The following is a 27,029-nucleotide window of genomic DNA, read 5'->3' as shown; positions in this document are numbered from 1 at the left end:
TCTTCATCTGTTGGAATTTCCACAGCGCTGAAGAGTCATGTACAAAGCTTAACTAATTATTTACTGTTAATAGTTAACATAGGAAAAAGTACATATTTGCTGACAACAAATACTCAAAAGTAGAAAGATTACGATATTTTTTTGATTCCAGCATAGACTACTCAATGCCAAATGCTGATGGAAGTGCTATTTTTTTGCTTTCCTGCACTCTAACTATAGATAGTAACACGTTCAGAAAGAATTTTCAAACAAATGTAACTGTTCAAGGTAAATAAATCGTTTAATTTGTTTTCTGACGTATTCTTTCGTTCTAACTTAAACTTTTCTCCAGTTCCTGCAAATATACAACTTTCTGCATCATCCATTGAAGTCATGCGGAACTCTACTACTCCAGTTGTAGTTTCTTGTATGTCGAATGGTAATCCTCGTCCTACAGTGATGTGGCTGAAAAGTGATAAGGTTATCAGTGACAGAAGTGGTAAATTCATTTACCAAGAATTGACAGAAATTAATGACACAGCATCAGGCAGCGACTTAATTCTAACCAAAGTAAGTTTGTATTTGATGGAGAAGTTATGTTGAAATTCCTTCAAAAAATGTTGAAATAATATGCAAGTTGTAAATGCGTTACTAATTAATACTCAATGCACGTGCCGCTGGCTATCTCATATTTTTCAACCTGACTAACATAAATGTTGCACTAAAAGGCGCGTTATCGTGACAAAGGAACATACGCTTGCACAGCAACAAACGTGCGTGAGAGTGGTGAAAGCAAAGACAGCGTGAATTTGGAGGTAACTGTAAAGGGTAAGTTTTAAACCCAGGCTAATAGTTTTACCAACAAAACGTATCATTTCTATCAAACTGTTATTTTTTATTGTTTTTGTATCAAGTTGTTGTAAAACAATACGACTAACACCGGACTATTCGTTTTACTGCTTTTTCGTTCAAATTCAAACTGTTCAAATTGACATGTTTCATACATATCTAATGAATTGATCAAAGCGTAAATTCGGAAATACTACCAGAGAAAAAAAAATAAAAAAGCAACTAGACAAAGACAAAAAACGTATCTTAGCTAAGGTTCTAAAACAAAACGATAAGAACATTGTAGTAGAGGATTAGAACGAATGACGTTGGGATAATTGTTGAGGGTGTAGGTAGATTCTCGGCAATTCGTTGCTCTACTAATTTTGTTAATAGTAAGCAGCACAACTTAGTGGAATACCGTATGTGTTAACAACTAACATAAATAATTTAAATAAATAATTATATTATTTATTGAGTGTACATGTATAACAAACGTGATTTTAGGTGCTCCTGAAATTCATCATCCTGTAGAGTACGTTGTCCTGCCTCAGAACAACAAAGTGGAGTTTACATGCACTTTTGATGGATATCCCCAAGCAAATGTAACGTGGTCCTTTGCTGATGGGTCATCACTGCCGCTAACTAGTCAGTTTGAGGTGAAAGAAAAAGAGCTCATGCATTGGAGCTTAATTTCAAAATTAAATGTATTTTGTTGATTTTCATGAACTTATGTGAGTGTAGTTTTGTGGGGATAGAACGTACAAACGTAACTAGCATTTTTAAAATTTGTCGCCTTTAATAGCAATTCTAAACCTTTAAGAACCCCAACGTCGTCTACGTTTCATTTATTGGTGATTTATTATCATATTTCAAACGTTTTATTCTGAACTCATCCAGAAACTACTTCTTTTATCGTAGTATAGTCACCACCTCGCGTTTGTTCTTATATTTGCTTGCAAGTAGATACCAACCACAACTAATTAGTTAATTAAAATTTATTCATCAGGTCTCTGACAACGCTAACGGATCTCGTCGTTATCGTGTGTCAAAAATACTGACAGTGTATGGAACACAATGCAAGGAAACTTCCTTGTTATCGTACAGATGTTCTGCTATGAATGCATATAACCTTGGCAATTCTGCGCAAAGTGATGTGTTTGCTGTTGGCATAGGTTGGTTATTTGTTTGGTAAATGATAATTAAGATCAATGGTGAATAGTGCTGTTGTTATATTACTCAAATATTTATTAGTAGGAGTAAAATTGTAGGATATACAACTTCATAATTGTTATAGAAAAATTTATAAGCATTCATTTATACAGGTCTTGATTCTCTAACTTACGATCGTAATGCTAAATCCTGCAGAAATGCAGTGGAATTTTGCAAATCACATGGCGAATTGGTTGCTGTATCAACTCAAGTTGTTTTAAACAAAATAAGGGCCGTAACAAGTAAGAAAAAACGTTTTTGAAATTTCGATTTTTATTATTTCACTTATTTTTTAATAATTTTTTATATTTTGTCCTATAACCCCCAAAGGACAAAACTATTGGATATCTGCAAAATCTGCGTTTTACTGGCCCGACGAAGTTTCACAAAATGTGGATGGATGCGTTCGAATATTTCGCGGAGATAATCGATGGTCAAGAATTACAGACATGGATTCGGACCCGCTTTGTGAAGGTAGCTTCATTTTCACACCATTTTATCCTGAAATTTTCAAAACTTTAGAAATGCTGGTCAACATGTTTTTGTGTTTTGCGGAAAATGTCCGCTTTGTTGTTGAATTAAGGAAATTGTAACTATTTTTATTCAATTTTTCAGCAACTCGTTATGCTGTTCAGCCTTCAATTGGTGCTGATCCGGTCGTATGTGATGGAAGAAAGCTCAATATTTCTTGGACTATACTGCCTGGTGCAACATCATTTCCTCATCAAATACAAGTGTACTTGTTATCAGACGTTTCAAGGTAACTTCTTAGCCAAAATATTGCTATTTGTCCAAAGCCTTTCTGAAAACACTTCCAACTTCAATCCAACTGTCAAAAGAAAATGTTTGGACTGACGTTTGATAGAAGATGTGAAGAAAATAGATTGACAATATTACGTAAAACGCAGGTATTTAAGCCAGGTCTCAGCCTCCCTTACCTCAAACCATCACACCCAAGTCACTATGAGTGCTGGTATATTGAAAAGATAAGAACACTCGATAAAGCCACAATACAAGATACACGGCACGTGTAACAAATATGATTAAAACAAAACTAAATTAGCACAATACTATATGTAAGGAACACTACAACATCAGCACATTTTGAAACAAAAGTACAGAAAAAGTACAAACCACAAAGCGTGAAAACAAATCAAACTCAATGTGTAACAAAGAAACGCACAGCAAAACGGCGAAGTAAAGCGTAATAAGTCAAAATTGTTCAAACATATAAATATTTCTTGATGTGTTGTCACATTTGTTACAACTATAAAGCGTTTGTTTTAACAGCTTGATCAAAGCCTATGAAGTACAACCTGGAGTACAAAATTTGCTGATTATGGATCTGAAACCTCGAAATGGATATTTTATACAGGTAGAGTTTGCATAAAATGAACAGCTTGTTTTACATTAAATGCATTGCGTAGTAAAGCAAACGTTACTTAGTTGCCATGAACTTCAATTTATGACTGAAGTATTTTAATTGAAGTTTTTAACATCTGTTCCAGATTCTTCCTTTATTCATGGGATGTGAGAATGCGCCACTACGTGGTGGGAGAAATGCAATTACTGGTCGCGGAAACTTAATAGCTCCTGATAGAATTAAACTTACTTTCAATCAATCAGCTGACACTTGTATATTGTCTTGGCCTTCCTTGGAGCTAACTGGCCAAGATGAAGAAATAGGATATTTTGATGTATTTAATTTATCTTTGTATGTTGCTACTCCTACAATATAATCAAGTAATGTAGAAAATTGGTGTTGAAAATGAATTCTCGATATTTATGTGTTATCGCTGCTTTATCATTGAAGAAATTTATCAACAGATCAAAATAACCCAACTTATTAACTCGGCTCGGTCAAACACTTTAAATTCCGCTGATGCAAACGTCACCAGAGTCGAAAAATCAAGATCAAATTACGTCATCAGTAACCTTAATCCAAACACCGATTATCAAGTAGAAGTTGGTGTTGTGGCTTCATCACCATGTCATGATCTCATTCCCACTGCTTGGTCTGATCCTGTTCGTGGAACATGTGTGACCAGTCCTTCAAGTATGTTGCGTATTTTTGACAAAGCTCCATTGTGCGTTAATGATGAAATTATAACTATACATTGTTGTAATATCGCTGTCATACAAATTTCTATGAAGTTCCAACCAAGGTCGAGTTGTCATTGATACCACCCACCACAGATGGGAACCTTGTAATGGTCACTTTGGCTCCAGTGAGTGAAAGGAATGGCGACGTAAGGTTGGTTGTCATATGTTTACCTTTGTTCTCATTTGAAATCTTTTGAATTTTATCTCTTTGAAATATCTTTTCGTCTTTAAACGTTCAATGTAAGATCATTCCAACCTTTGCTTAATGTCTTAAATTTTCAACCATTTTTCGTGCAATTTTTATCTGTTTCATGTTATTTGTCATTCAGCTGCTACTTTGTGGTCGTACAAAAAACAATGGCAGGGGGAAATGACACTGTGGAATCGGACATCAGTAAGCTAGTTCAAGCAGATAGTGACCCCGTGGATGGACAGCCTTACATCGCCATGGCTTTGCAGAGGTAAGAGTTGTAACAGAGCAGTAGTAGTGACTTTGGAACGTATGTCGATTTATCTATTTTTTTTTGGTTCAGATTTGACGAAGAATTGGAAATTAACCTCGGGGATGGAAACTTAACCTGCTGTGACGTTGCAAGTCTTGAAAAAGTCGATTGCACTGCAAGCAGTAAAAGTAGAAAGCGAAGAGAAGTTTCAACAATAATTCGCGCACAAAACAGGCCATTGCCGGCTGATACCTCTTTCACATACTACGTGTTGACATCCACACCAAACGGGGAAGAAGCGCTCTTTGGAGCAAGCTCTCGATCTGGTCCATTTATTGTGACACAAACCCTTAACAGTAGGTGGTCGCTACTTGTAGAAAGTTTTTGTAAACTGTGTCATACTGATTGTAAATAAATTACGTTTTTTTAGATTCCAATGTCAATGCCAACAGCAACACTGTAATAATCGTTGTGATTGTGGTCGTAGTGCTGCTCGTTGGTGTTGTTCTTGCAGTTGTCATGATTTACAGGAGGTAGGTTTGTCAGTACTAACAAAATTTGTTTAGTTTACTATCCTGCTATTGTTAAAAGCTATTTCCAAATGAAGAGATTGGTAGTAAAAATTATATCCAACGACCCAACGTTTTTTAGACGACGAACTAGAGCTTTCAGAAAACCAAATGCTCATTACGAGTGCCCTCTTCCGGCACCCGTTCCCATGGAAAATATCGCAATTGAACATCACAACTACGGTGCAATATATGAGATTGTGCTTGCAACAGGCTGGTGAAAGAACATGTACCTTTATATAACTCAGTTTTTTGTCAGAAAATGTTGTTGCAAACATCCCTGCCGATCAGGAATATGAAGAATATTGTCCTGCTGATGAAAACGCCTTTGTCCAGTTCAACATCAGCACCCATGATATACTTGCTTGTTACAAGAGAAAAAGATTGAACAAAGATGCCATGTTTGTTGAAGAATTTGAAGTAATAGTTCAAAATTTTTCCATTATTTGTAGTCAAATTATAATGTGGTAGTAACGTGCGTTAGAGGATTTATCGAGTAGTTATACAGGATATTATGTTTCAGAACACCTTACGTAACAAGGTAACAAAACAAGGGGTCCGTACGAAAGATGCAGAACTTGTTCAAAACCAAAGCAAGAACAGAATTGACAGCATATTACCAAGTTAGCATTCCACGTTCTTTGTGACTCAAAGGCTATGGAATTTAAATCATAATTATCCTGAAATATGATTGCTCCTTCTGTGTTTAGGTGACATCGCTCGGGTCAAATTAACAATTCTTCAAAACGATCGTTCCACGGACTACATAAATGCATCGTTCATTAACGTAGGTTATCAAAATCTCGAGTAGTTGAGTTTGAAAGTGTCGTTTAGTAGAAATTGTCACCTTTAATAGCATCACAAATATCTTTATCATGTTTTTATTGTGCAAGCATTTAAAGAATGTGGTCAATATTTTTTCTTGACAAAAGAATGAATGTGTGTAAGATGCCTGATTTCCCGTTATAATTAGATTTAGCAATTTAGTATTGATGGTTTTTAATTAACCAGCCTTTAGTTTTACACCATTGATTTCTGTAGGGTTTTTCCAAAAGTTATCAGTTCATAGCAGCTCAAAGCCCAAAACAAAATACGATACAAGATTTTTGGAGAATGATTGTTGAACAGCGCTGTTCAGTGATTGCCATGCTCACTCGTTTAGAAGAAAATTACATGGTGATAAACTGGCTTTGTCTTTCGTTATTTTTAACACATAACACGTACATACAGTTAATGCATTAATGACTCCTTTTGAAACACCTGAAAATACCTTGACAAAGTATCAATTTTAACATCAAAAACTGGTTATTGGAAACACCTCATCGGAGTAACAATAATGGATGTAAATCAAGATTGTCGTTAAAATTTTTAAAACCTCTTCGTTGCTTTAGGTCAGGTGCGAGAAATATTGGCCTGACCTAGAAGAAGAAAAAATATATGGAAAGTTTGCTGTTAAAACCAAAAGTGAAACCTCGTTTGGTGGATACGTTTTTCGAAAATTAACAGTCCAACGTCTTAACTCTCAGGTTAGTAGCTTCTAATTACAAATTAGTCATCATATTACAGAAAGCGGCTCAAAACTATAGCAGCAGACTATGCTTACCAAACATTGTATGGACTAGGATGTTGTGGAAATAAATCACTTCCAATATCTTGACTGGCCAGAACATGGTGTTCCATCCACAACCTCTTCGCTGTTTCGGTTTCATCAAGCTGTCATGAGCAAACAGAGTTCTGCTTCTGTGCTTGTGCATTGCTGGTAACAATCAACATTGTGTTAAGCCACCTAGTTGTAGTAGTTCGTAGTTTTGACTCAATAAATAATTTTAATTAATCTGCTTCGTAGCGAGGGCGCTGGAAGAACTGGAATATTTATCGCTTTGGATTGTTTAAGCAAACAGTTCGCAAGTGAAACGAAAGTAAACATATTTGAGACTGTCTACAAGATGCGAATGGAAAGAACTGAAATGATTCAAAATGTTGTAAGTTAAAAAATTGTTTCAGTTAAATGCGCTAAGATATTTCACGATGGTTTATTGTGGATGAGTTATTGTTTAATGTTTCAAGGCCCAGTACATTTATTTGCACAAGCTTCTAGCCGAGGTTTGTCAATTTGGAAACACTGATGTTGACATGGCGGCATTTCACCAATATCGAAATTCCCTTAACATGTAAGTCTTAGTTGTCAAACTTTATCACAGGTCTTAAGACGAGATAAAACCAACAATAAGAAAACATAGATCTAAATATATTTCTGATATCTAACTCGTGGGTGAAACGATAATTATATTGCTTTCATATAATGCATGACAGAATGATCGGGGTAAGACGTTTGCTTTTTTGGTTTGCTCTATGTGGTCGCATCTGTGCTTAACTTTTTGTATCTTTATAAACTAGAGCAAACCAGCTTACTTCGTTCACCGGCATGCAAAATCAGTTCAGCCGTCTTGAAGTTGTGCCTCCATTTTTCATCGAAACGTTAGTAGCTGCTAAGTCAATCAGCAAAGATGCAAATACAATTGCTGGCATTGTGCCATGTAAGTTCGACGATGAAAAGCGATAGAAGTTCGTTGCTGGGTAATATTTGTGCTGTTTAGATTTTCACAAATTGTTTTCTTCTTAGATGACCACAATTTGGCCTGTGTGGGAATGAAATCAAGCGACAAAGAAGAGCCTTACATCAACGCTTCCTACATACCAGTATGCTTCAGATAAAAGCTTTCTTTTGTAACTGTCAAGCTTTTTTTTTATACTTTCTTTTGCTTTCAAGGCCTACAGTTTCGGTTTTCATTTCATAATCGCTCAAGATCCTGTTCCTGGAAACGTTCATTTATTCTGGCGCTGTATCATTGATAACGGCATCAAATGCGTTGTAATGCTGGAAGAAGTAAATAGAGTGTATCTATTAATTATCTAGTCATGCTTTAGTACTTTACAATGCGTCAGTTTCTCGTAGCCAGCTGTAGGTAGTTGAGTCAAAACAAACACCCTTTCTTCAATTGTAGCCTGCTTTTTGTTTATCGTGCTTATATTCATGTGCTGGTTGATTCTGCCACAGGATAAATGTCTCACCAACTACTGGGCACCAGACGGAATGGATGAGGCAATCTTCCAAGATCTCACAGTTAGGACTACCTACATGGAGCGTCTTTCCGGCTTCATTAAAAGAAGCATTGAAATTATTAAAGAGAACGCACCGGTATTTGACTGATTTGCATATAGGTGAATCGGTGAAATAAATGAGTGACCAGAAATTGCATATATTTCTGCAAAGGAACCTTACGTTGTCACACAAATTCATCTTAAAAAATGGCCAAAGAATGGATTTCCACCGTCTACAAATGCACTGTTTGAAATGATCTCGTTGGCGGAGAAATGTAGCAAAGAAGCTGTAGAGATTAGAGGGAAAAAATTCGTCAGTCTTGTTCATTGCAGGTGATGGTTTAAAATTATGTGCATAATAACTTACTTGTTTTACTGTACATATATAAACAAAGTTTCCAAGTTACTTGCCTTTTTCAGAGATGGTTCCAGTCAAGCTGGCACATTCTGTGCGATCGCAAACCTCCTCGATCGGTTGAAATACGAGAGTAAAGTCGATGTGTTCAGAACGGTCAAGGATATCCGAGATTTGCGTCAAGGCGCAGTTGGCAACATTGAGCTCTACAAGTATTGTTACGAGGCAGTTTGCGAGTATCTCGACACATCTCATTTGTATGACAGTATTAAATAAGTTTATGACAACATCATCGAATTGTTGCAGTGTGCTCTGCAAATTCTTTGATATAATATACACCCAAATCTGTAAAAGAGCAGTGAAAGCTAATGTTGTTTTCGTTTTCTGTGATCCTTTTATTTGTATATTGTCAAATTTATGTGTTGCTATGGACTTTTACGTTTCTGAAACGCCCAAAGCTGAGTTCATTTGTTTATATTTCACATTCTGTTCATATACTTTTCCAGTTTATTAGTCAGGTCTGAATTTTCTGTACTTCACTTGATCTTTAGCTGTTGCTTATTTTCACCAAAAAACTCATTTTTCAACGGCATTAGTTTGTTTGTTGGTGATATCAACTTAAAAAATGTTGATGCATCTTGAAAATAATTTAATCATATCTTGGCAATGATACAAAGAATAAACTGGTTACATTATGGGGTCAATTCCCGAGGCGCCGTACATACAAGAAAAGTGTAGCTGAATTGATGGAGGTTTGCGATCAGCCGTACTTTTTTATTGTAGGCCTACTTTGTTATTACATGAATAGCTGGACTAATAAAAATGTTAACTTCTAACACGTGTCTGGATAATATTACTTGTATGTTTAGCATAAGTTGACAATCCAAAGAAATAAGAAAACTCGTTTTTGCTCGTAAATCTTTTTAAGTGAGGCTATGTTAGATTATTATTAGCTATATTATTCTTGAATTATGTCTGTCCAAATCGGTAGTGGCTGTGAAGAGAAATTACTGCTTCATTCGAGATTATGGTAAATAGTTTACATAGGTTGTATTTCTAAGTGTTGATGCATATGCTATTTGCTAGCTGTAGTGTAGGTTACCTTTTCAACTCTTGAATGCAGATGTTCTGAAATAAATGACTCACACAAAATGACGTCAAGGATAGCATCGTTATGTGTGACTTGTGCAGATGGTAAAGGTTTGTCCTAAAGCCTGCTTCCAACATGTTAAGATACTTTAAAGACAACAACCTTATTTACATTATTAGTATCGGTGCTCATTTTTTTCTTTATTAATAAGATTTAACAGAAAACCCGGCCAAATAACTAACAACTACTTTTATGTTGTCGCCTACAACTCATAGTTTTTGCACGTAATTATTGAATTGAATAATAGGTACGGCGATAGTGATGAAAAATGTGGGAATGGCAAATTATATCTATATCTCGATTAATTTAAAATGAGTTTAAGTGTCAACCAACAAACCATAACGATTTGTCAAAACAGACAATTAACAATTACAAGCAGAGGACTGAGAAGTAAGTGCCGATAACGGTAATAAGTTGATGATTTATTTGTAGAAATGATACATGCTGTTTGCTGTTTTAGTATGTGGGTGAGTAAATCTTGTGGTGGTGGTGATATTACTTGAGTGTGATGCAAGAATAGGACTTAGACATTCGGAAATGTTATTTTGTTGCAAAGTGATCAAAGGTAGGCCTAGTACTTAATAAACGGATGATTTTGTTAACGTTATCGTTCTTAATTAGCGTGAAGCGTTTTTTATGTTCAATAAATTAGGTTTATTTTAAGACTGAGATGTTAGAATACATTTGCAAATGCTGTTGTTTTTTCTATAAATTTACTTAAATTGTCAGTTGCTGATATGACGCAATCAACCCAATTGATATGCAAATTGTTTCTTCTACAAGCGCTGTTGATGAAAAATGAAATAGTGGCATGTAAGTAAAAATGTGATTTATTTTGTTTCTTTCATAGTGTAGCGGAGGAAACCGGTACAAAACCAGCAAATCTTAACAAATCAAGAAACACCAAATTATTTTTTGTGTAAAAACGCTACGACTTAAAACGGGGAATTCCCTGCTTTGATATTACCACCCTGTCAAAAACGTTAGTTGGACAATAAAAGGGAAAACACCTGGCCCAAGCACTGCATGACCAGATTAGCCACCGGGCATTGACGTTGAACATATGAAAATCAAATTGCACATCTTGTCTACCTAAAAGTCACTATGCAAATAGTATGGCGAGCGTACCACCACTTAGATTTTAAAGAAGGGGCTATATGTAAACTAAACTATATGTTGGAGAATCAAACTCTGCATATGGTTGGCTCCAGAGGTTCCTTTTTTTCAGGTGTCGGTCGCAGTCAAATATAAAACATTATAGGATTAAATAAATCAGAAGTGAAAAAGCATCTCATAGATCTCTTGTTACGTGTGGTCAATTTATCATTGTAGCAAAAGCTAGAAAGCTTGAGTCTAGTATGAAAATGCATCCCCAGTCAACACTTGTTGCTTAGCTTGTTACCTACAGGCGGTATCTTATTTACCGTAAAAGCAACTTGACGTGTACTTGATGATCATAATATTGTGTCCTTACTTTGCTACACAATAGGAATTCCAATCATTGGCATGATGTTTTTGTGTGTGGGGTGTTACTTTGGGTCTGGAATGTTAGTGCACAACCACCTCAAAATTACTGAATTGTAACATCATTATTGTACTGTATTGTTTATTTTTCGCCATTAACTGTGCGGAGTGAAAGTTAGGATACTAACCATTGTAGTTATAGCACAAGCACACACATGCAACAAAACACATAAAGGAGCTTTGAACTCCAGTAATGAAATCAGCTTCTCGACTTATAAACATCAGATAAATGAACATTTATTGATATAAACACAGATATGAGGATATGTAGATATGAGGTACTGCATTCTACCCAAACAGCTGCATAGTTACTTTTTGCTGGTCTTGGGTTGTACAACAAAACTTATGCTGCATGATGGTCACCATGAGAGCCGTTTGTTTTAATAACTTTTTTAGCGCTTTTTTAAGGGTCATCCACTTGTCACCTCTTTTTTGTGCAAACAATGCTGTGAATGCAAAAAATAGATAAAAATGGTTACGTTTTTGGATTGGTTGAAAACTGTAATTTTGTATAGTGAATGCAAAAATTGACCTCTTTTGAGACTAACGTTAGGCACAATTTTAGCTCTGTAGAGTTATTGGCGAAAATTAAACAATTTACCAGGCAACACTAAGCTCGCCGAAACCATGTGAAGGTAGTTCAAAATAAACGAATAGTTTTTAAGCTCCTGACAGTTGTCAATGAGACTGATGATATATGAGACGACAGAGATACTCACATAGATGAGTGGAGATGTCACTACTAATCATTTGTGGCAGGTATGACCATATCAAACAACGTCAACGTTTTTATTGACTAGCGACATTCTTTTTAAAACAGCGGTTATCTAGCCCTGGTGATCACTAAGTATTAAAAACATTTATGTGAACATTTTTACACCAATTTCAATTCTGTATCCAATCGATTGTATACAAGGATAGCTTGGCTGAACAAAACGACATATCTAAAAATTTTATGCCGAACTTTTATTTTGTCCACTGGCGATTAATAGTTAGTTATCTGGCTATATCTGTTTTTTTTTCAAAATGCCAGTAAATAATACAAAAAAACTTAGAAACTATTTTGAAACTTTTTCTACACATCTATATAACTTTTGAAAATACAAGTGTCTTTTTTGATATTGATGAATGTTCTGCGACTTGTCATAACTGTAGAGTCAACGCTCAATGTATTAATAAAGCAAGAGGCTTTAGATGTATACACAATGGTAGTTACAGTATGGATGGTACGATAGTACAATGCAAAGGTAAATTTATTGATCATAATTATAAGTATAAATAGAAGTACAACAAAACGTTGTGTAAATAATCAAAGATTGTTGGTACTATAATTTAGTTCATATTCTTAAATCATCATACTTTGAAATTCTTTCTAGTTCCAGCTAATGTACAAGTCTCTCACTCAGTGATGGAAGTTATGCGCAACTCGGACGATGAAATTACAATTACTTGCATTTCAAATGGTATTCCACCCCCAACAGTCATCTGGCTTAAAAATAATACAAGCATCACAACGTCAGCTGGTGTTGTTTATCAAGACATGACTGAAATTAATGCAACAACATCAAGAAGTGACTTGATCCTAAAAAGGGTCAGTATTGTTTATACTTGTGCAATTTTTTCACTAAGTACGGTATTTTATCTGGAAAAGAGAAGAAAGTGATGTTGTCACTAACTGCTTTATCACAAAGATAAATAGGCTAAAATGAATGGAAAGACATTTCTTAATGGATAAAACAATATCTAAGAATGAATTAACCTAAGTTATGCATTATAGGTTGACTACCAAAATGGGGGAAGTTATATATGTAAAGCAACAAACACAATTAACGATGTTGTAAGTGAAATCAGCGCTGTTTTGGATTTGATTGTAAATGGTAAATTGTAAAATAACAGTAAATATATTATGATGTCATGAACTTCAATGAAATAAAAAATACCAACAAACATTTCGTGTACAACATTTTGTCAAAATTTATAGCGTTATAAAATGTACTATAAACTATTATTCTGGTATTAGATATATTATTTATGCACTATATACATTTGGGATCAGTTGACACAAACCCAAACCTATACATATTTGCAAAATCTCACCTGGGCGTATATTACCACGAATACTAACATTGGCTTACCCGAACACAATATTATTGTTGTAAACTTCGATAGTTAAAGTGATCTAGTTTGGCAGCCTTGGCTCAAGTAAGAAAACATTTTTACAATAAAGTTACTTACTGCACTAATTTAGATTTTTAATCTCTGTTTATTTATAATGTTTGGAAGTAAAGTAAATTAATGAGTGTATACATGAGAACTTTTTCTCGTTTAAAAATGCAATTATGCTTAAAAAATTATATGTATAATTTGCAGTTGTACATAAATGCAGTTTTACGTAAAAAGGTGCCCCAGAAATTCTTGAACCTGTTGAATACGTTGTACTTTCTCAAAACAACAAAGCAGAGTTTTCATGCACGTTTGATGGATATCCTGTACCAGATGTACAATGGACTTTTGCCAATGGATCATCACTTCCAGCAACCAGTCAGTTTCAGGTGATTTCAAAATCGGATTTATATTTATCACTTGTGTGTGTAACTTAAGCAAACGTTGTGAATTTTTTACTTGTAATACAACTTTGGCTTGATCTTTATGGCACGTTTCTTGTTTTCTTTTTCTGTTTACAAAATCTTTTGTAAAGCAGCATTCATTGATTGTCGATGCTGTTATCATGACAGCATTTTGTTCTGAGCAATTTAGCATAATAATTTATTGTGTGAAGTATCATTATACGTTATTAATTTTATATTTAGTTACGCATTTAATATTTTGTTGGAGCATATGCAATACTGTTTATTAAAAATACCATTGTGAGATTTAGAGTCTTGTTATTTGCAGAGTTAGATATTAAATTTGCAGAAGGTGAATTTGTAGACTGAATAATTTTAAATTTTTTCTCAGTATTCCCTTCTCTCAGTCAGAGTACATTGCTTCAACGCCTTTTCTACCATATTCTTTAGTTCATTTTAAATCCAAAACTTAATCTCCAGAGCTAACAAAATTATCTGTTAAATAATTTGAAGTGTCGCAATATAGTGTGTATCACAGTACAACTTTTTGTTGTATTGCCAAAGTACTATCCTTTCAACAAACTGTTTACTTTCTTCAGAAACCTCTGCTGATGTCAATACAGTTGTTTTTTATCTTATGTTAACAAAATTGACTGTTAGTAATGTGCAATGTTTGTTTTATTTTTCAGGTCACAAATAATACTAAAGTGGCAATTTCTTATCGTGTATCCAAAATATTAACTGTCTACGGAGTACAATGCAAGGAAACTTCCCTTTTTTCTTACAAATGTTCTGCTATAAATGATTATAACCAGGATAACCCGGTTGAAAGCGAAGTATTTGCCGCTGGAATAGGTTGGTTTCATAACAGAAACCTTAAAAACCATTAATCATTATTACTAGCCATCAAGCATTATTCTTTAACTTAGATAGCACGTCGTTGATTGTAAATGACTGGGAATCCTGCAAGAATGCTGTTTCTTTTTGCAAATCTCACGGAGAGTTAGTTGTTGTGTCCACTCAGGCTGTCCTCAATGAAATTAACTCTGGACAAGGTAAAAACCTATTATTCTGCTAATTTGAACCAAAATAAAATCATGAAATATCAAAGATACAATACTACTAAGATCTGACTTAATGGAATTATTTTCATTATCAAATTTTCTGATTTTGCTCATTTGCACTGCTTTTTCCAATTTTAAGACAGAAATTATTGGATCTCCACTAAATCTGCAATGTATTGGATGGAAAATGTTTCACAAAATAAGGATGGATGCATACGAATTTTTTCGAGGAAAACAGGATCTAATCTTTGGGCTGTATCTCAAAACAAGGATGCTAACACGCTCTGTGAAGGCTAGTTGTTTGAGATTTGCATACATTGTAACATTTAATATAATACCGAGAACATTCTTGCAAATCTATTCAAATTTCAATAGTGTTTGATATGTCATAGATTTAATAAAATACATCAAATTAAACTTTTTTATATTTTAGCAACTCGTTATGTCGTCGATATTCCAATTATTGCTAATCCAGTTGTATGTGATGGTAGATATCTCAACATTTCCTGGGATATTGTGCCTGGTTCCGAGTCTCTTGCCCATCGAATACAAATTTATTGTCTGTCTGATGATTTGAAGTAAGACCAACCGATTTACCTGTGTATTTGAACCTAACTGTATTTTTAGATATATCTATTGATGTATATATCCATTTATGAATGTTTTGGCCAATTTATTTTGTTTGCTTTGCGAGATTGATGGTTTAGGAGTTCTAAAGTAATGTACATCCTGTAATTATGCGACCGAGGTTTGAAGCCGACAACGTAGATGTATTGTTTATTACTTCTCTTGAGTAGTTTTGACGAACAAAACTCTACTCGAGCAAGATTATAAAACTTAAAATTAAGACATAGGAAAATAAGAATGCGTTGATGATAAACTGCCCACAGGCAAGCTCTTTTATCAGGTCACGAGTTATGAAGAATCATTCCTGTGTTTAGGTAGCGTTATAACTTTCTTATGTCCGACGATAAAATAAAAGCGAAACTTTACGTTTTACAATTGTTTTTATTCGCAATATTTTCGGAATCTAATAAAGTTTTACTTGTCGCAGTTCAACAAAAACTTTTGAAACGATACCTGGCCAACAATTTTTAATGATTACAGACTTGCAACCTCGTACAACCTATTATGTAGAGGTAACGTTTTTAACTTCTATTTCTAGCATAATGTAGTGGAAAGCTATTTGTGTCAACCTGCAATAGGTTTGGAAATGGTTCAGAAATTGAACTAAATTTAATAAATTTGTTGCAGATTCTTCCCCTATTTTTGGGGTGTGAGAAAGCACCGTTAAATAGCAGAATAAACATAACAACTGGTCGTGAAAACTTAACTGCTGTTGCTGAAACCAAACTAGTTTTCAATAAATTTCAAGGAATTTGCAATATATCTTGGTCATCTGCTTTGCTGTCAAACCGTGAGGAAGACATCAGGGTTTTATACGTATGTATTTTTATATTGCCTTATTCAAGTGTAACTAGCTAAATCTTAATAAGTGTCATCAGCAAGCTTCCGGCACATCAAATATTTCGTATGAGGTTAATGTTTGAATAAAGGTGGGAGAAGTATTGCACACAGATAATTTCCAAACAAAATGACAAAATTATCAACAAGACCGAAGTATCTCCCCTTATCCAAACCGGGCTCGCGACATTACTATTTTAACTAGGTGTGGCCGACACTGCACACAAATTTTCGATCGTTAATTCCTTGAAAACTATAGGCCTATGTCAAAAACTGATCGGATATTTACAGGTTAGTAGCAAAAACATCTGGCTTCCTGTATACATCATAATTGCAAAATTAAGGAAAGTGCATTTAGTGTAAATTAAGTATTTCTACAAGTGATATCTACAGTTTATCCGCCTCTGCTGTGCGGAAAACCAGCTGACTGCTAGAAGAGAACACAAGAGAAAAGCTAGTCGAGTTAGTGGTGCATAAATGAATAAACGAAAACGATACGCTTCAATGCGGAGAGAGAGCAAAATTATGAAAACATGACAATATCTCAAAAATTGCAAAATCCAACTTTATAAAACAATCATGGACAGATAGCTGAACATTTTTTAGGAAAAGTCACCAATTTTCAAGTTTCGGCAGCAAACAATGCAATTGGACGCCACGTTTTGCTGTGGCTGTGTGCAAGGTCGGCCACACCTAGTGTAAATAGGGTGCTCTAACTTATGAGCTGAGTCAAGCGTTCAGTTAGCATTGTCGAGAGATTCTCTACTACGAATTTGATTCATTGCCGAGTTCATTTGTCCGACAATTTCCCTCAGTCCAATGTTAAAGATTTCAGTACCATACAGTTGCTGCTGATATTACTTATAACGTAATCCTTGAAAATACATTTTGAAACCGGCAAGCTGGTGCATAAATGGCCATTTTAAACATTTAGATTAGGACAACACAACTTATCAATCAAAAGCGTTCTAACGCTTCGTGGATAAATGAAATCGATGTCAGCGAAATTTCAAAGTTTGCGTCAAATTACATCATCAGCAACCTTAATCCAAACACCGATTATCAAGTAGAAATCGGTGTTGTGGCTACATCACCATGTTATGATCTCATTCCCACTGTTTGGTCTGATCCTGTTCGTGGAACATGTGTCACCAGTCCTTCAAGTAAGATCCTCGCTGTACGCTTTTACTTCGTGTAGTATTGTATATTGTGAATTGTTTCAGCTTCAATTAAATTCAATATTTGTAAAGATGTTTTGTAAACTTCTTTAAAGGTCCATCCACGATCGAGTTATCATCGAAGTCTCCCAGCGAAAATGAGAAATTTGTATCGGTCATTTTAACTCCAGTGAGCGAGAGGAATGGTGTCGTCAGGTTGGAGGAAAATTTTGATCTAATTTTCTAAACATACCGTTGATTATATTATTGGGCTGGATAATTTCAGATTAGAGTGAAATTTGCCGTCTTCTAAACTAAGTTTGATTAGAAATTTAGAACTATTTTACTTAAACTGCTGATGTTTGTCATACGAGTCTTGTGGTATTACGCTAGAAAAAAAATTTCAGTTGCTATTTGGTCATCGCACAAAAAGGAATGGTTGGAGAAAACGACACAGTAGAAACGGACATCAGTAAACTGGCACAAGCAGATGACAAACTCACTGATGGTCAGCCCTATATTGCCATGGCTTTGCAAAGGTAGTGTTAGTTGTTATTCATTAAATACTTCTATTTTCCTTGCTTTAGTGATGTAACAAAATGAACAGTTTACCTGTTATACTGTTACGTAATGTTTTGTTTCAGAATTGACAAGGAAGTGGAAATTAACCTCGGAGATGAAAGTTTAACCTGCTGTGACGCTGCAAGTCTTAAAAAGGTCGCTTGTGTCTCAAGCAATGCAAGTCGAAACCGGCGTGATTCGTCATCATCGAACACTATAATGGCGCGAAACAGGCCTTTACCCAATCGTATTTCTGTCACTTACTACCTGATAACGGCCACTCCGAGCGACAACGACGTACTTTATGCAGCTAGCCGTCGGTCTGAGGCATTTGCTGTTACACCGGGTACGTTTTTATCAACCTTGTTGACTGCGACCATTTTGACTCTACTATAAATACACTAATCTGGCTTATAGAATGACGTCAGGACTAACACAAATCATGAATTACTTCGATTTCGAGTACTGTTGGTCGTATGAACAACTGCACTGTGTGGGAAACAGTCATCCTTAAACAAAACTAACTTTTGATATCTGACTAAGTCGAATGTATGATAAGTTGAACGCACTCACTTACTTTACAGTTTCCTCTGGTGGGGCATCCCCCAACCTAGGATATGTTCCTGGTATTGTCATCATTTTGATCGTAATCGTTGTTACACTTTTCCTTATGTACAGAAGGTATGGCTACACCATTATACACAATATACAGTACGTCTCTGCAATGCAGATTTAGAGTTTTACTACCAATTGTTGTTGTGTTGTTGTAAAACTTTGCATACAGGCGTGTATGGATTTTTAAGAAGCCCATACTAGATTTTAACTTTGCACGTGATAGCAATGTACGCCCAACATCTTTATCAACTCAACGAAGACTATCATTTCCACGCAACGGTATGCGACCCAAATCTCTACACTTGACTAATTTTCAAAAGCGTGGTGTACTGTTTCTCCAGTTGTTATTTTTTATTTTAAATGAACCTGTATCGTGTTCAAGTACGACGATATGTACTAACTATAAACGTTTATGCAATATTTTTATTTTAGATGTTTTCACAAGTTCTAATGAAGTCATATACGTAAACCAAAACCAAGTGGAAGACGGATTTGCAAAGTATGATATTCCGGGTCGAGTTATTTTGAATATTTACGCGTCAAAAAGAAGGAATGATGACTTAATGTTTTTGGACGAATTTCAGGTGGCCGTTTAATTAAAATAAGAAGATGAGTGAATTTTAATATTTATTTCATAATTCGCTGTTAACCAATGATCATTTCTTAACTTAAATTGTCGCACTTAAAGTAAGTAAAGTTTCGTTTGTAGACAAGTTTAGTGGAATTGGTTAGAGAACAACCTTTGTCAACCAATATCGCTAAACACACTGAGAATATTAAGAAGAATCGTTTCAAGAATATTTCTCCAAGTAAGTTCAGATCACAATCGATGGTGTTTGATAAATTAGTCAAACGCGAAGATATTAGGTCCTGGTCTTTTTCATATCAAGTTGTGTTCTTTTGAGCCGCTGTATGAAATATCCAAAATATTTTGCATATTTAGTCGATGATGCCAGAGTGAAGTTGTCGCTCTTGCCAGATCAGCCACAGTCCGATTACATAAATGCATCTTTTATTGACGTGAGTCTTATTCTCATTAAATTCGTTGTTCAAATATTTGATTTTGGAACCTTCATGACGTTTGCATTTTTTTCGCAGGGATATTCCCAAACTGCCAAGTTTATTGCGGCTCAAGGTCCGAAAGAGAACACAATGAATGATTTCTGGAGGATGGTCTTTGAACAACGATGCAAAGTCATCGTGATGGTCACCCAGTTAAAGGAAGGCTACAAGGTATGCTAAGGTCTTCCTACAACGACTGCTCATGCCAGTTTTGCCAGGCTTTGACTTTGTCCAAGATAAATTAAAAACCTGCAATACAAAATTAACTTGCAACAAATACAAAGTCGTAAAACAATCACGTATAATTACTGTTGGTTTTAAAGAGAACTGTTTGTAAACTACGAGTTTTTTGCTTGTGTTTGGCGTACTATTTCACGCTGTCAGAACAAATGTGAGCAATATTGGCCCAATCCCGGTGAAGAAAAAACATTTGGTGACATTATTGTTCGCACAAACAACGAAGTATTCTTCGGAGACTACATTTGCAGACATCTCTGCGCTAAATCGATTGCATCCAAGGTAAGCGTTCGACATAATTTGTAGATTGCAATTCTGACATATCAGTGCTGTTGAACGATAATAATTGCTTACTTCTGATCTTTAATCTCAGTATTTTATTGTCTTCTGCAAAGGATGTAATGGAAATAACTCAGTTTCAATACGTGAATTGGCCAGACCACGGTATACCACCCACAACATCCAGTCTGCTTCGACTCCATCGAGCTGCAATAAATGCACAGACCAGAGATTCAGGACCATTACTTGTACACTGCAGGTTGGTTTATTTTTTGCAATCTACTTGCGCTGTAATTAAAGTTTAGCTAATTAATACTGATGAATTAACAATTGTGTATAACAGCTGTCAAACGTATTTTCCTGTTACCAAAGCTTTAACTGTGTGATATCTTGTTGCAGTGCTGGTGTGGGCAGAACAGGCACATTTATTGCGCTTGATATATTAAGTGAACAAATGGAACACGAAGAAAAAATTAACGTTTTCCGAACGATCTATGAAATGCGAATGAAGAGAACTGAAATGGTTCAAAGTCTGGTGAGAGTTTGAGTATTGATTCAACGCTGCTTGAAGTAATTTTGTACACATTGTCGTTTAACTTGTTTCCTATGTGGGTTGTACTTCCTTGGAGTTTTAACATTCATTGCATTTTTGTTGTTTTAAGGCTCAATACGTTTATATACACAAGCTACTTGCTGAGGTATTTTTGTTTGGAAAAACTGACGTTGACGTCTCGGAGTTTTCGATATATCAAACCAACTTGAATAAGTGGTAATAGATATACGCAAAATAAAACATTTAATATTTTTATATTCTTGATTCCTGCATTGCTGACAGATTTTAACGTTTTACAATTTGTTTTTCAGCATGGAACATTCAGAACAAACGACTGTAATGCAAACTCAGTTTGCTCTGCTTGGTGAGGTTCCGCCATCTTTCACTGAGACGTCTAAGGCCAAGAAGCCAGCAAACAAGAACTTAAATCTTGTTCCGGGTATTCTGCCATGTAAGTTTCGAAACAGGTTTCCCGCACCATATATGAGGTTCTTGCGGTTAGTTGCTTGCATTAAGACACTTTGCTTTGCTGATTTATGCAGATGACCACAATCTAGCTTACGTTGGGATGACATCAGAAGACAAGGAAGTGCCTTACTTAAATGCTTCTAACATCCCTGTATGCTTGTTCCTGTTATATATTAAAGGTTTTTAATTAAATTTTTAAAGAATTTTCTGGACGTCTATATCTTGTGTTTTAGGCCTATAATGCGGGATACTCTTTCATAATCGCTCAAGATCCTGTCCCCGCCAATATTCACTTGTTCTGGCGTAGCGTGATAAATAACGGCGTCAAATGTGTTGTTATGTTGGACGAAGTAAGTAATGTTTGCTTCATTTTACTTATTGCAATTATTGGCAGTTTTTTTTTTGCTCATTAGAAATAAAGTTGATCGCAATGTCGAAGTAAATTCCATGAAAAGCTCTAAAATAATGTCATTTATCAAACTTGATACAGGATGGAAGTTGCGCCAATTACTGGGCTGAAAACAATGGCTCAACCACTTTTAACGACGTCACAGTTAGGATCAGGTACATGGAAAAGTTTTCGTGTTGCATCGAACGAGGCCTTGAAGTTTGTAAAGATATACAAACGGTAACCGCTTGATTGTTTTGGAAGTTTTATGGAGATTAACAAAGTCCATGAAAATAACGTATATAGTACTAAAAAATTTGCGTTATTCTACTTTTGCCGTTTCCTTTTAAACTATTTCACAGGAACCGTACGTCGTAAAACAAATTGAATTGACGAACTGGCCGGCCAAGGGTATTCCTCCTTCTACAAACACGCTTCTGGAGACAATATCAGTTGTTGAAAGATGTCGAGCCAATGTAGAGGAAGTCAGAGGAAAGAAATTTCTTGCACTCGTACATTGCAGGTATTATAGTCGTTCTATGGGGAGATTGGTTAACACCTTGCATTTCCTTTCTACACAATCTTTGCTTGATTGTTTTCGATCAAAGTTTTATCGAACGCTTCGGTATGCAGTCCTCTCTTATTTCCTTCATTTTGTGATGGAAGATTAAGATTATTGGCTTCTAATTTGCAACTTGTTTAAAACAATAAAATGTGAAAACTTTTTTGTTTTTTCCAGAGACGGTTCGAGTCAAGCTGGAGCATTTTGCGCGATCATAAACCTCGTTGAGAGACTGAAAAACGAAAACTGTGTAGATGTGTTCAGAACGGTCAAGGATATCCGAGATTTGCGTCAAGGCGCTGTTGGCAACATTGAGCTCTACAAGTATTGCTATCAGGCTGTCAACGAGTTTCTTGAGTCGTTTGACCTGTATGGCAACTTTAAATAGACGCATAGGCGGTTACATATAGCCTTTTGTGAAATTTATGTTGATTAGTATCCTTTACTGAACTCATGCATGTGTTTGCATAAGTAAATTTTACATAAAATCAATTTTTTCTTGCATAATATTTAAACAAAAATCTAATGAAGTTCCCTATTTCTAAAATTGTTCGCAAGGTTGTTCTTTTAAACTTCGTACACTTTGCGATTATCTTGCCGTGATTTTAGCATACCAAGTATTGTAATTGGCAAGACGCAATTGATAAATATTGTGTTTATGGTATGATTCACTTGTGTAGGTTTCCCATACGCAAATCACTGCCTCGTAAGCCGCGTATCGACCATAGGCAAAATGTACTTTGTGGCTTGGAATTTCACTCTAATCGTTTTCACCGCCTTAACTGACCTTAAGCCATTATATTCAACGAATTATGAACAAAATTTTGTGTCTCCAAGTGTAGATTGAAATGTTTGGGTTTAAATTACACATTTAGTTTATTTTTCTGAACGTTTTCTGACACATTCTACTCGCGACCCAGAACTTTCATGCATGCGGCATATGCAAGAGTAATATTCCTCGAGTTTGACATCTATTGAGCCAATAAATTAGGGTATCGCGTTCAATAATTGTCTGTAGTTGTGTGTATATTTTGAGTTTAACTGTTCAATTGTTTTAACGGTTGCGTGGCTGTTGATGAACTTAATCTATTACGTCGTGTTTTTTCTGCTCATTATTTTCATGTAGGTTGAAAATCGACTTGCTGTACTTTTACATGATATTTTGTATCGTGTTTTGTTACCGTTAATACTTGCTAAAAAGCGTTCATGCAACATTAGTTTTACATTGCGGAAACAAAGTATGGGTTGTTGTACAGTGACGTAGCATTGTGTGTGAAGTTTTACTTTTATGTCATTATTTGTAGCGCTGTGATGAAATTTATATCGTTTTGCTTACCTTTTTCTGATTTGAAATATTGACCTTTAAGGTAACTGTTATTGTAGATAAGAAATATCATTATTTTTCTATTAGCTTACAATGTAGTAAACTGAATTATCTTGTGGATTCTTTTATACTTGTTACCAAGAATGCGTATTCCTACATATCTTGGTCCAAACGGAAGGAGACAGAAAGATTGAGTTTTGTGGGCAGAACCGCGTTATTCTCCCGCAGAAATAAAAATAAAATGCGGCACCAAACTAGTAGTTACTGTTCGTTGATAATCATGAGCTTTCTCTGCGGTAACTGGGTGAGTCTTAGAATGGCGTACGGCAGCCTATTAACATTATTATGACAGCTGTTATTTTAATTACAAAGTTACAATGAAAATATGGTTATCAATGACGCCTAAATTTATGAACAACTTTTCCAGTCTTAAACTCCACTGTCATAAGTTTTAAACTTGGCATCAAAATTGCTGGCAAATACTTTTATTATACTGTAAGAACAAATAGTCGACGTCTTGGGTTTTCCATGGCAGAAGCGGACAATAATGAGTGAAACTTGCTTCCTAGGCGAGTTTCATTGTTTACCGCTTGTATGAGGCTCATCGAAGTTTTTTTTGGAATTAGCAGGAAGTACTGGGCTTTTTCGCATTTAGTCTATTTTCTTATATCGTGGTTTCGCTGTCATTATATAGCGGTGATTGCTTTCTAGTGCTATGTGGAAGAGGATATATGTAATATTTATAACATAATAAGCTACTGTGTGGTAAGCAGCCTCTTTTAAGTTAGCCTATTATTTGTCGGTGAGATATATTACTTAAACTTCTCCAGTTCAGCAAAACGATTACATTAAATTGTTTACTAAATTTGTGGTGATTAACAGTCGAATGAGGACGACGATAAAATAATTTTAAAAATTACAGACTGTATAGTGCAAATGTTTCTCATTACTGCACACCAGCTGTTATAATCCCTGGATGGATTGTTAAACAATTGATAAATTGGCAGTATAAACTAAATATTATTTTTATAGTTTTCAGATGTTACAATTTAAGTTGAATGACTGATGCTGCTGTACTACGAGTGCATTGTAGCAAGAGTTGGATCATGACTCGGTTAACGCATTATGTTGCCGATGCTTTTCTTCTACTGTTGGTTATGGGGAAGACCGAAATAAGGGCACAAGACGCAGGTAAGGAAGGGCATCTATTTGTTTGATCAAGTATACAAATGCACGCATATATCAGAATTGAGTGTTAAGAGATCATTACGTCATAACTCTTTCACTCTCTTGTGAAATGGATTTGTATGGGCGTGCAATGTTATAGGCCTACTACGCCTCATTTATCTTTTAATTGTAAAATGAATAAGTACACTTCCGCATAGGCCTATACAGTATGCTATACTTAATAATTCAAGAGTCCATTTGTTGACAGTCAACATCAGTAACTTCCTGTCCAAGTAGATGTTATTTGATTTTTTACAAAAAAACTTTTATAAAGGAGAATGAAAAATTGTTGTGATGTGAGTAAAACATAAAACCTTGCTAGCACAGGGTTCTTGGCTTGGCTTGGCTTCGATTATTTTTTGATTAAATCTGTCTGTAGTGCCCTTGTTGTGGAAAAACCTGTTTTTATCTATTAAATTACAGCTTCTCGTAGGATATAACCTGGTTAACGATGATTTCTATGTAGCCTACATAACGAAAAATATTTTCTAGTTCAAACTTCAAAAGCCGCAAACACGACCTTTAGTGTTTGTAGCGTCAATGTATTAGTGATGTAAGTTTACTTAGTTATTACAAACTTTGCTCAACCGTGAATAGTGCGTACGACCAGCGCCGACCACAAACTGAATTTGCAGTTTTGAGTATCGTCATCATTAGGCTTACCATATTTTTGTGATTGAAAAGCGGGACCCTTCAGAACAACGAGCCCTATCAGATAAATGTGGTTCATATTTTACTAGAAGTATGAGACTATTTTGGATTCCTATCGTCAGGGACAACTGAAGTAGTAAGACACCAAGAAAAACTAAAATAATGGATTTTACTAGGAAACAAAACAATGTTCAAGCATTTGTAAATTTATATAATCGTCCAATCATACTTTTCTGTAGACAATACTTTCTTCCAGAAGTCTATATTCGACTTTATTTTCTCATAAAAATCACAGCAGGAAAAGTCAGTTTTAATTTTGCAGGTGATAAGGGCTTTCACATTCAATTGGTTTTGATTTCATTGCAGAAGAAAATGCATACAAGTACCGGAACCGTACCAAATAAGTTCATTCTATAACCTAACTGCAAAAAGATCATCTCCTCCTCCTAGCCTACTATTACTGAACAAGCGAATGCGCTAACAATCAACTCACTACTGGACCAATTACCCGCTACAATGACGTAACAATTACTTTCACATTTAACACAACGAAACAAGAACACGCATCGAGTATTGCTTTTCAGCAAGTTGGTTAAACAGACCAATGACATCATGCTATTATTCGTGTAGTGTAGGGCAATGCTGGCTCAGTAAATGCCAAAGCGGGACTTTTAGTTGACTTACCGGGACGCTGGGACAAAGCCTTTAAAAGCGGGACTGTCCCGGCTAAAACGGGACGTATGGTAAGCCTAGTCATCATGCGTCTCTAAGCACTGGGCAGTGAGGACTTTGGCGGCTTTTGCCGTCCACAAAAAAAAAGTATTCTACTAGTGCTAAGATAATACTTCTCACAGTTAATAGTGAGCAATAGACATACGATATGCTGTGAGAAAATTTCGAAATTTGACACTGTATTTCTGGTAACTGCGGTATTACACTCGCTGGTAACTGTATTCATAGGTGTTATTTTGCTGGCGAACAGACCTCTAAAAAAGGAAAATAAGAGAATACCACGTTCATTTACTACAAAGTCATTGTTTTTTTTTTTTCACCGCTTGTATTTTGCAACAGTCCTCGAGTACACAAAGAGGTCATAAACGTATGTTTTTTCATATCAAGTTTACATGCTTAAAATCCGTATCTTTTGTCAAAAAAACAATTTGAAAAACATGATAGGGGAATTCCCGAGTAGAAAACTCGGAGTGGGAAAGCGCCATAGATATCTTATATATAATAACACGTTATTATATATAAGATATCTATGGAAAGCGCTCACCCGCTTATTTTTATGATAAGAGCATACAAGCAGTGGTGGGATTTCAGGATTCAGTTTTTGGATTTTTAATGACCTCTATGAACCGGTTGTTAACAAGCGTATGTATAGGCCTATGTGTATATTGGCCCCGGGTAAATATGGCATGCTGGTAGTGAGAGAACCGGATGTTAAAATATTTGAATCCCACCACTGCATATAAGTCAATAAACAGAAGTGGAAACATGCAGCAATGGGTGTCCATTGTCTCATGATGAGAGTAAGTTTTAGCATAAAAGTCGTTGTTTGTATGAAAAAATCAAAAGATGGGAG

General features: G+C 35.4%; 3 protein-coding genes across 4 annotated transcripts in view; all 3 read left to right on the top strand.

Moving 5' to 3' along the window:
• The window catches only part of LOC143445615 (uncharacterized), a 51,928-nt gene extending 42,501 nt beyond the window's left edge, over positions 1 to 9,427 (top strand). Inside the window, exons 10-39 of the mRNA XM_076944849.1 lie at positions 152 to 267; positions 332 to 549; positions 708 to 807; positions 1,315 to 1,466; positions 1,817 to 1,982; positions 2,133 to 2,261; positions 2,350 to 2,493; positions 2,635 to 2,779; positions 3,310 to 3,394; positions 3,528 to 3,716; positions 3,847 to 4,075; positions 4,174 to 4,273; positions 4,452 to 4,583; positions 4,656 to 4,921; positions 4,996 to 5,098; positions 5,217 to 5,317; positions 5,394 to 5,554; positions 5,658 to 5,757; positions 5,845 to 5,921; positions 6,176 to 6,310; positions 6,526 to 6,660; positions 6,757 to 6,893; positions 6,981 to 7,116; positions 7,202 to 7,305; positions 7,532 to 7,671; positions 7,758 to 7,834; positions 7,905 to 8,021; positions 8,193 to 8,333; positions 8,409 to 8,569; positions 8,657 to 9,427. Coding sequence (XP_076800964.1) covers positions 165 to 267; positions 332 to 549; positions 708 to 807; positions 1,315 to 1,466; positions 1,817 to 1,982; positions 2,133 to 2,261; positions 2,350 to 2,493; positions 2,635 to 2,779; positions 3,310 to 3,394; positions 3,528 to 3,716; positions 3,847 to 4,075; positions 4,174 to 4,273; positions 4,452 to 4,583; positions 4,656 to 4,921; positions 4,996 to 5,098; positions 5,217 to 5,317; positions 5,394 to 5,554; positions 5,658 to 5,757; positions 5,845 to 5,921; positions 6,176 to 6,310; positions 6,526 to 6,660; positions 6,757 to 6,893; positions 6,981 to 7,116; positions 7,202 to 7,305; positions 7,532 to 7,671; positions 7,758 to 7,834; positions 7,905 to 8,021; positions 8,193 to 8,333; positions 8,409 to 8,569; positions 8,657 to 8,867 — 4,194 coding nt within the window. The 5' untranslated portion in view covers positions 152 to 164 and the 3' untranslated portion in view covers positions 8,868 to 9,427. The remainder of the gene's footprint in view (positions 1 to 151; positions 268 to 331; positions 550 to 707; positions 808 to 1,314; positions 1,467 to 1,816; positions 1,983 to 2,132; positions 2,262 to 2,349; positions 2,494 to 2,634; positions 2,780 to 3,309; positions 3,395 to 3,527; positions 3,717 to 3,846; positions 4,076 to 4,173; positions 4,274 to 4,451; positions 4,584 to 4,655; positions 4,922 to 4,995; positions 5,099 to 5,216; positions 5,318 to 5,393; positions 5,555 to 5,657; positions 5,758 to 5,844; positions 5,922 to 6,175; positions 6,311 to 6,525; positions 6,661 to 6,756; positions 6,894 to 6,980; positions 7,117 to 7,201; positions 7,306 to 7,531; positions 7,672 to 7,757; positions 7,835 to 7,904; positions 8,022 to 8,192; positions 8,334 to 8,408; positions 8,570 to 8,656) is intronic.
• A 626-nt stretch (positions 9,428 to 10,053) lies between these two features.
• Positions 10,054 to 23,684, top strand: LOC143445616 (uncharacterized). 2 transcript variants are annotated; one of them, XM_076944850.1, is made up of 31 exons: positions 10,054 to 10,306; positions 10,471 to 10,554; positions 12,642 to 12,856; positions 13,043 to 13,142; positions 13,666 to 13,817; positions 14,522 to 14,687; positions 14,762 to 14,887; positions 15,036 to 15,188; positions 15,330 to 15,474; positions 15,951 to 16,035; positions 16,151 to 16,339; positions 17,295 to 17,523; positions 17,634 to 17,733; positions 17,925 to 18,056; positions 18,162 to 18,424; positions 18,663 to 18,759; positions 18,863 to 18,972; positions 19,126 to 19,277; positions 19,403 to 19,502; positions 19,637 to 19,713; positions 19,792 to 19,926; positions 20,140 to 20,274; positions 20,388 to 20,530; positions 20,671 to 20,806; positions 20,934 to 21,040; positions 21,136 to 21,275; positions 21,367 to 21,443; positions 21,526 to 21,642; positions 21,783 to 21,920; positions 22,043 to 22,203; positions 22,420 to 23,684. In XM_076944850.1, exons 1-31 carry the CDS (start codon positions 10,279 to 10,281, stop codon positions 22,628 to 22,630), a joined length of 4,203 nt encoding a protein of 1,400 aa, XP_076800965.1. In that variant the 5' UTR covers positions 10,054 to 10,278; the 3' UTR covers positions 22,631 to 23,684. The 2 variants fall into 2 exon arrangements, with proteins under 2 accessions (XP_076800965.1, XP_076800966.1); XM_076944851.1 differs by lacking the exons at positions 10,054 to 10,306; positions 10,471 to 10,554 and adding an exon at positions 11,705 to 12,512.
• A 919-nt stretch (positions 23,685 to 24,603) lies between these two features.
• The window catches only part of LOC143445614 (uncharacterized), a 56,288-nt gene continuing 53,862 nt past the window's right edge, over positions 24,604 to 27,029 (top strand). The window contains exon 1 of the mRNA XM_076944846.1: positions 24,604 to 24,757. Within this exon, the coding sequence (XP_076800961.1) occupies positions 24,625 to 24,757 (133 nt within the window). The 5' untranslated portion in view covers positions 24,604 to 24,624. The remainder of the gene's footprint in view (positions 24,758 to 27,029) is intronic.

The sequence above is a fragment of the Clavelina lepadiformis genome, chromosome 2 (assembly GCF_947623445.1).
Source record: "Clavelina lepadiformis chromosome 2, kaClaLepa1.1, whole genome shotgun sequence".
Classification (NCBI taxonomy): Eukaryota; Metazoa; Chordata; class Ascidiacea; order Aplousobranchia; family Clavelinidae; genus Clavelina; species Clavelina lepadiformis.
The sequence above is the reverse complement of the archived record's forward strand: the minus strand, read 5'-3'. Positions and strand labels throughout refer to the sequence as shown.

What these genes read in the sequence shown, in the direction of transcription:
- LOC143445616 (XM_076944850.1), top strand. Translation starts at nt 10,279, where the DNA reads ATGTTATTTTGTTGCAAAGTGATCAAAG. An exon ending in AGTATTTGCCGCTGGAATAG is followed by an intron (nt 14,688 to 14,761) that starts GTTGGTTTCATA and finishes TCTTTAACTTAG; the next exon opens with ATAGCACGTCGTTGATTGTA. An exon ending in TAAATGCTTCTAACATCCCT is followed by an intron (nt 21,444 to 21,525) that starts GTATGCTTGTTC and finishes CTTGTGTTTTAG; the next exon opens with GCCTATAATGCGGGATACTC.